Source organism: Plasmodium sp. gorilla clade G2 (assembly GCF_900097015.1).
Source record: "Plasmodium sp. gorilla clade G2 genome assembly, chromosome: 10".
Lineage (NCBI taxonomy): Eukaryota > Apicomplexa > Aconoidasida > Haemosporida > Plasmodiidae > Plasmodium > Plasmodium adleri (nom. inval.).
The window spans coordinates 1040976-1050000 of NC_041702.1; the positions used below are offsets into that span (position 1 = coordinate 1040976).

A 9025-nucleotide genomic window follows, 5' to 3' on the forward strand; every position below is an offset into this window, starting at 1 on the left:
AATTTAAAAAGAATGCAAGAAAAATAAAACAAAAACAAGTTTTACAAATAAGAACTATAGATCATAAAAGAAAATATATACATACATATATATATATATATATATATATATTTAGTATAATTTAAAAGAAGAAGAAAAAAAAATAATAATAATAACTACCCTTGTAAAATGTGTCATGATATATATGTATATACAACTCTTAAATCAAATTCAAAAAGAAAATAAAAGATAAAATACATACACATATATACATATATATATATATATATATATATATATATATTTTCATGTCCCGTTTCATTATTATAATATTAATATAGACTTGTTTGCTTCATAATACTTAAAAATTCCTCTTGACTTATTTCTCCATCCATGTCTTTATCAAATTCATCTATCATGGCTTGCAATTCATCATCAGATAAATTTTCTCCCTATAAAATGAGAAAAAAAAAAAAAAAAAAAAAAAAAGTAAATATAATAACAACAATAATAATAATAATAATATTTTGTTATATTATTCTTTTTTGTTTCATTTTATTTATATGTCATTTATGTTTACTAGTTCTCTTGACACTCTTCTAAGATTTTTTAAAGAAATTTTTCCTACAACAAAAATATATATATATATATATATATATATATATATATATATATATATATATGTAGCATATATTTATATATAATGTATCCCTTAATATATTTACCAGTATCATCATCATCAAACAATTTGAAGGCTTTTATGATTTCTTCTGTTGGGTCTCTTTCACTAATTTTTTGGGTCACTTCAAAAAAAAAAAAAAATAAAATATAAATATATATAGTATCAATGGGAAATATTTTTTTTTTTCTTTAAAATTTATGAATGATCAGGAACAAAATAGAATCTCATCTTTCAAAATACATATACACTGTTAACATTATGATATATATATATATATTTTTACTTATGTCTAAGAAATCATTATAGTCAATATGACCAGAATTTGTTTTATCATATTCTCTCATCAACTCTAATACGTCTGCTTTCTTTATATCAAATCCAAGAGCTCGAATGGCTACCTATTAAAAAAAAAAAAAAAAAATATATATATATATATATAATTTTACTCATACACCCTTCCCTTTCTGATACACATAAATTTACATGAATGGCACTTTATAAAATTATATATATATATATATATATATATATTTTTTTGTTGTGCTTACTTTTAACTCATGATAATCAATTTTTCCTGTTTTTTCTGTATCAAATAAATCAAAAGCTTCTTTTATTTCATTTTTTTGTTCATCTGTTATTTCGTTACGTCCCCTTCTTCGATTGCTGCTGATTGGTCTGTTAGTAATTGCTCTGGGAGTAAAGCTCACAGATTCGCTTTTTCTATTTATCATTATGAATATTGATGTATAAAAAAAAATATATGTGTTATATATATGTTTATTTATTTATTTATATTTAAAATATATATATATATATATATATATATTATTTTTATAATATATTTATATTATTATGAAAAAATAACAAAAAAAAAAAAAAAAATTATGTATGGGAATATAAAATTATTATTTTATTTTATTTTATTTTTTTCTTTTTGGATTAATAAAAAAATGTGTATTCTCTTTAATGTGATATTTAATAATATTTAATTTGTTGTATCGTTCTCATATATATACACATATATGTATATATTTATTGTATTATTATTATGAAGCTAAATAAAAAATTATGGAAAATAAAAATATTTTTATCTTACAAAATATTTATTTTATCTCATAAATGGTATAATATATATATATATATATATTTTTATTTATTTACATATATGTATATAGTCTTAACTTAAAAATTAAAAGTTTAAGAAGATAAACACTTAAAATTTCATGTCAGCAAAAAATGTGATAAAATTTTAAGAAAAAGAAAATTAGTAAATAATAAAACATAACACCTGACAAATTATGTGTTAAACATTTTATATTATTTATAAGATTGTTATTTTATTTATTCCAATTATTCAAATATAAGTTCAAAATGATTGAAAAAAATAGATAGCGTTTTATTTTTCTTATAATAATCATATATAATATATTTTTCCTTTTTTTTTACCAATCATATTATAAGCGTAAGTATATACAAAAAAAAAAAAAAATACATAAGAGAAAAAAAGAATAACAGAAAATTTTTTAAATGAAGAAGATGAAATATATATTCCTTCCCTCAAGACAATTATCACACTTACAAAAGTGAAATATAAATATTATATATATATATATATATATATATATTTATATTTAGGAATAAAACTATTAAATCTTATTAATATCAAAATTTATAAAATTCAATAATTATATATATATTATATATATATAATTGTTTAATTGTTAAGTTTTTATTTTATTTTATTTTATTTTATTTTATTTTATTTTTTATATTTTTTTTTTTTTTTTTTTCCCCAGTAAACATTTTGAAAAATAATATATATAAATTATATGAAAAAAAAAAAAAAAAAAAAAAAAAAAAAAAATTGGACAAAAATATTCTGACTTGTTCATAAATAAATAAAAAAAAATATGAACAAATAAATAAAAACACACACACATATATATATACATATATACATATATATATATATATATTTTTATTTTTCTCCTATTTTTGTTTCTTTGATTAATTTATGCTTTTAAATCTTTTTTAAGTGGTCCATAATATTTAACCTTTTCTTCACTAGTCTGGAATCTACCATGTCCAATTTTGGAGGAGGTATCAATAAATTTAAGTGAAACTTGAGCAAGTGCATCTCTTGAGACTTGAGGTACAATAGTTTTTCTTAAAGTGATTGGTCTTTTCCTGGTTCCAGCTACACAACCTTTTAATAAGAGAAAATCTTCATTAACAACACCATAGTGTGGAAAACCTCCCATGGGTGTAATTTTTTTTTCTGTAATATCAGCATCAGTGGATGCACTATTTTTATCAGTTTTTAATCCTATTCTGTAAATTTTTTTATTTCTTTCTGTTCTATGGAAATAACCTTTTTGACCATGTCTTGGGATTTGAAATTGTACTCTAGCTGGATGCCAAGCACCAATACAAGCAACTTTTCTTAAACCTCTGTGTGTTTTTCTTGGTAATCTTTTAACACCATATCTGCTTACAACACCTTTTGTACCATGTCCTTTGGTTACACTAATAACATCAATCATTTCATTAGGGTTAAAAACGGTAGATACAGGTAAGTTTTTTTCTAACATATCTTTAACAAATTCAAGTTTTTCTTTCATAGAACCACCATTAATTTGAACTTCCATAATATGAGCTTTTTTCATACGTAAGGGAGTTTTAGAAGGTTGAGTATGACATATAGCTCTTAATACAGTACAATATTTTTCTATTCTTTTTAATAAACAATTTTTTGTAGCTTCAGGAACATTTAATGATTTAGTAAAAGCTTTCTTCTCAGATTTATACCAGTTCTTATAATATCTTCTTCTAAATTCATCAGAAACATGATTAGCCCATACAGTACTTAAGATACGTAAACCTTTTGGTGTTTCTCTATATCCAACAATACCAACAACTACCATAGGAGCACATTCAATAATAGTACATGCTTCTACAATTTCTTTCTTATGTAATTTAGAACCTGGTTTATCTACTTCTCTAACAATATGTGTCATACCTGCTTTATATCCCATAAATGCTGTAAAATGTGGAGGCTTCTCTTTATCATCCTTTGGAAAGGAACGAATTTTTCCTCTTAATCTTTTGCATCTTTTCCTGGGTAAGAAACCTAAAGAACCGTGACGTGGCCTTTCGAATTTACGATGTGACATTTTTTAAAATAATAATTTATAAATAAACAAGAAAAAAAAAATATATATATATATTAAATAAAAAATTAAATATTACCAAATATATATATATATATATATTTTTTATATATGTAATATATATAAATATTAAATAAAATTTACTTTTAATATTATTTTATTATTATCAATTTTTTTTTTTTTCTTTCTTCTTTTTTTTTTTTTTTTTTTTTTGTTTCTTAATATAAGAAAAATATTGAAAAAAAATATATCTTTATAAATATAATAATATTTAAATGTATTAAAAAATACATTAATTTGGTAAAAAAAATGTATAATTATTATAAATATATATATAAATGTAAATTCTTCTTTTTTTTTTTTTTTTTTTTTTTTGGAATATAAATTTATATTTTTTTAATTTTTTTTTTCTTTAATCAATAAAAATATGTAAAATATATACATATATAAAAATATATGATAATATAATATGTATATAATATAATATATATATCTATAATAATAATAATAATAATAAAATAAAAAAGGGCATTTTTTGTAAATTATATTTTTAAAAGATAGTACATAAAAATATAATATATATTATTAATATATAATATATATTTTTATATATATATATATTTTTTTTTTTTATAATGTATATTTTATGGGGTTGGGTTTTCAATTTACATTATATGGTATAATATTAATTAGTATAATAATAATAATACATTTCTTAATAAATTTTCATATCCTTATATAATTTTAGGGCTTTTAAAAGATATAAATTTACATTTTTTTTTTTTACTTTTTAAATTTTTATTTGTTATAGCCTATATAAAATAATAAATATATGAACAATATTACCCTGGTAAAATATAAAAATATAATATATATATATATATATATGTGAAAGAGTATATTGAAAAATAAAAATAAAATAGGTATAAATATATTATAATATATATATATAATAATTATAATTTTATATGTGTTAATTTTAATACTCTATATATATCAATTAATACGTTCTTATTTTTTACAAAATAATATACATAATAATAATTATATATATATATATATATATATATATTGAAAAAAAAAGTAAGAGATATTTTTTATATATACCTTAGAGTGTAAAGTGCATCATGATTTATTTTGTTTATATAGCAAAAAAAATAATCCATATATTATAATATATATATAAATATATATAATATATATAATATAATATATATATATTTTTCTTTTATTTATAATTTAAAAAAAAAAAAAAAAAAAAATTTATTTTTCATATATAATCATATTTTTATACAAATAAATAATTCAATGGTACTCTAAATATTTATATATATTTTTTCGATTTTAATATATTATTGTTTTATTATAATGAAAGTAAAATTTAAAAAAAAAAAATAAAAATAAATATACGTTTATATGTTAACGGTTATTTATATTATTATTATTATGATTATTTTATTTTATTTTTTTTCCCTTGTTCTAGAAAGATATAATTATAAGTATCTTACATAATATAAAAAAAAATATATATGTAGCTATAAATATATATATATAAGCCTATATATCTAATATAAAATTAATTCATATAATTTAAATGTCTTATCTTTTTATTTAATAAATAACTATCATATACTACTTTTTAAAAAGGAAACAACTAAAGTTTTGATTTCTACATCTTTAAAAATATAATATATTTATAATACTCTTTTTTTTTTTTTGGAGGATTCATAAAAAATAATAAGGATACATTCTTAACATTTTGTTATAAAATAAAAAAGTGTATATACATCAACTTGAATAAAAATTATATGTTTATATATATTTCTTTTTTCTTTTATATACCCCTATGAATAAAAAAAATCGAAAGGTTATATTTTGGATTAATGTTTTCCTCTTCTTTTTTATATGTCATTATTTATTATAAGTCAATGTTGGTAGTATTAAAGGTTCTTTTAAAAAAAAATAAAAATATATATAACATATATATATATATATATATATTTATTTATTTTGTACAATTGTATGGTTAAAATTATTGTTATCTTTTTTATATAATGAAAGAAGCTAATGCATATGAAAAAGATATAAGGCGACTTTTACCTGTTATGGTAATAAAAAGGATGATAATAATATAAATATTAAATATATATATATATGTATTTGTTTTATTATCTCTCATTTTAGCTAATAGGTTTAGTAACCGTTGTTATGTACACAATATTTGTTACAGTAAAAATTATGATCTAATAAAAAATAATGAAACGATAATTAACCGGACAATATATAAATAAATATATATATACACACATATATATATATATATATATATATATATATATATATATATATATGTAATATATTTTTTGTGATAATTCTTTAGTTTTATTGTATGGTATTATTACAAATTAATGTGGAAAAACAATATGTAAATATAGATCTCTTAAATGAAGGATATACTAAATTAATAACATGTATCAAAAATATTATCCACCACATATATATATATATATAAAATATTTTATTATAATCTTTAATATTGTACAGTATATACATATATTTATATGTATTTCTTTATTTTTTTTTTAATTATATAGTTCATATACTACTCTTTCTACTCATATGGTCTTTTTATAAAACATACAAAGTAAACCCAGGAAATATTCCTGGTAATTTATAAATAAAATTAAATTCATGTTATTTCAGAGAAACATCATAAAAATATTGTATTTTCAATATGAACATATTTTTTATATTTTGTTTTTACATATAAGATAATCATGAATGGAGAGTTGAACCAAATATTGGAAGAATAAAGGAAAGGGAAAAAACAGGTTATAATAAAAAAAATATAAATACATAAATGAATATATATCTAAATATATAAATATATATATATATATATATATCAACCCACTGTTCCAATTCCACAATTACTTTTAATTATATGGATATATTTTTATTTATTCATTTACATTTTCATAACTTTTTTTTTTTTTTTCTTTTTTTTTTACCTGACCATGTCAGGTGAACTTCGTTATTGCATTCATGAGAAAAAATATAAACCCGATAGATCACATTATTGCCGGTTAAACAAATAAAAATAAATAAATGAAATAATATACATATGTATATGTCTATATTATATATTTATGTTAATGAAATTAATTATATATATAAAGAATAAATAAATGATACGAAAAATATATATATATATATATATATATATATATATTTTTTTTTAAGGGCAATCGAAAAGAATGTCTTAAAAATGGACCATTATTGTCCATGGGTAATCATAAAAAAAATAAAATCTAAAAATGATGATATATATTAAATAGAAATAAATCTTAATATTATTAATATGTATAGTTTGTACTATTCTTAATTATTATCTTTAAAAATGGAATAACATACTTGTTTAACATATATATATATATATATATATATATATATTAATTTTTTTTATTTTTTATTTTTTTTTATTTTTATTTTTTTTAAAATAACCCTTCCTTTTATAATCATTTACATTGTAGGTGGCTAATTGTGTAGGATTTTATAATTATAAATTTTTTTTGTTAAGTTTATTTTATGCGAATATATGTTGCTTATATGTTAATATAAATTGTTATACGTCATTCCCAAATTTTTATTCAAACCCAAATATACTATTCAATGAGGTATTTTATTTATTCTTGGAAATTGTCTTGGCATCTGTCATTTTAATGTAGCAAAAAAAAAAAATGAAATAAAATGACATAATATATATATATTATATAAAAATATTCCAAAATGATAAAATATGTATTTTTTTTTTTTTTTTTTTTTTTTTTTTTTTCTATAGTATCATATTTCCATTTTTCTTATTCCACATATATTTGACGTCTAAGAATTATACGACCCTTGAATTTTGTGTGGTAAGAATTTAAGATTGAGGCAAATAGGAAAAAAAAAAAATAAACCATACATATATATAAATATATATATATATATAATATTATGTATTTATTTTATTTTTCTATAGACTGGACAATGGGAGAAGGGAAATATATACGATTTGGGAATTGAAGAAAATTTTAAACAAGTTTTAGTAACAACACATAAATAGCAAAATGATATTATACATATATATATATATATATATGTGTATGTTTTAATTTTTTTTTTTTTTTTTTTTTTTTTTAGGGAGATAATGTTTTGTTTTGGATTTTTCCTCTTGGAAAACCGAAAGGAAACGGGCTATTCTACAAAACAGCTGATCAGATGGGTTATATATATAAATGAAATAAAAAAAAAATTTATAAATCTTTAAACATATGATATATATATATATATATATATTTTCAACAGTTGTAACAGATTTGGATACATAAAAATAGATCAAATATTCATCATTATATTAAAGTTGTATTGTCATTTTTTTTTAAATTATTATATGTTTTTTTAATTTATTATTTTTTTTTTTTTTTTGTTCTCACTTATAATTTTTTTTTGAATTTTCCTAAAATGTATATAATATATATATATATATATATATATGTAATTTTTTTTTTTTTTTTTATATATAAATATATCAAATTAAAGAAATAACTATTTCTAAAAGTATTTTGTTTTGTTTATATATATATATATATATATATATATTTATATGGTATCTATAACAGGAGAAAAATATAATATGGTATTTTTATAAACATCTATATAATATATATATAACATTATATATGTTATTATATTTATTTACGTATATGTAGAATATGATATAATAATATGTTATATTAATAAATGTAAGAATAATATAATTCATTTTAGTTGTTTTTTTTGTTGAATTATATTTAGAAAATAATTGGAAATAAATAAATAAATACATATATATATATATATATATATATATCCAAACGTTGTCTCTCAAAAAAAAAAAAAAAAAAAATATATTATATATAATATATGCATAACATATATTTTTCTTTTTTTAATTCAAAATGTTACAATTGTGATATATTTTCCATTACTAATATCTGATCAAAAAAAAAAAAAAAAAAAAAAAAAAAAAAATATATATATATATATATATATATATACATGTATGTATGATGAATTTCATAAGGTTATCACTTGATGCATACCCAGTAAAGTAACCAATAAAAAAAAAAGAAAAAAAAAAAAAAAAAGTGTTCTTATATTTGTATAATAAATG

The 9025-nt window shown here is 17.4% G+C and overlaps 4 protein-coding genes across 4 annotated transcripts in view; 2 read left to right on the forward strand and 2 right to left on the reverse strand.

Annotated features, from left to right (window-relative positions):
* Positions 1-311: 311 nt before the first annotated feature.
* Positions 312-1392, reverse strand: PADL01_1026100 (centrin-3; the record flags this gene model as incomplete). The annotated part of the gene is made up of 5 exons (XM_028682332.1): positions 312-431; positions 560-603; positions 705-782; positions 945-1059; positions 1210-1392. 5 exons carry the CDS (start codon positions 1390-1392, stop codon positions 312-314), a joined length of 540 nt encoding a protein of 179 aa, XP_028538621.1.
* A 1281-nt stretch (positions 1393-2673) lies between these two features.
* Positions 2674-3834, reverse strand: PADL01_1026200 (60S ribosomal protein L3; the record flags this gene model as incomplete). The annotated part of the gene is made up of 1 exon (XM_028682333.1): positions 2674-3834. The coding sequence occupies one exon, from the start codon at positions 3832-3834 to the stop codon at positions 2674-2676; it is 1161 nt and encodes a 386-aa protein (XP_028538622.1).
* A 2051-nt stretch (positions 3835-5885) lies between these two features.
* On the forward strand, positions 5886-8112 carry PADL01_1026300 (palmitoyltransferase, putative; the record flags this gene model as incomplete). The annotated part of the gene is made up of 11 exons (XM_028682334.1): positions 5886-5939; positions 6016-6060; positions 6212-6302; positions 6426-6497; positions 6603-6662; positions 6856-6916; positions 7075-7120; positions 7365-7555; positions 7673-7745; positions 7853-7918; positions 8014-8112. The coding sequence occupies 11 exons, from the start codon at positions 5886-5888 to the stop codon at positions 8110-8112; spliced, it is 858 nt and encodes a 285-aa protein (XP_028538623.1).
* Positions 8113-8918: 806 nt separating this feature from the next.
* PADL01_1026400 (methyltransferase, putative) overlaps positions 8919-9025 on the forward strand; it is a gene marked incomplete at both ends in the record, with an annotated part of 3427 nt that continues 3320 nt past the window's right edge. The window contains one exon of the mRNA XM_028682335.1: positions 8919-8962. Coding sequence (XP_028538624.1) covers positions 8919-8962 — 44 coding nt within the window. The remainder of the gene's footprint in view (positions 8963-9025) is intronic.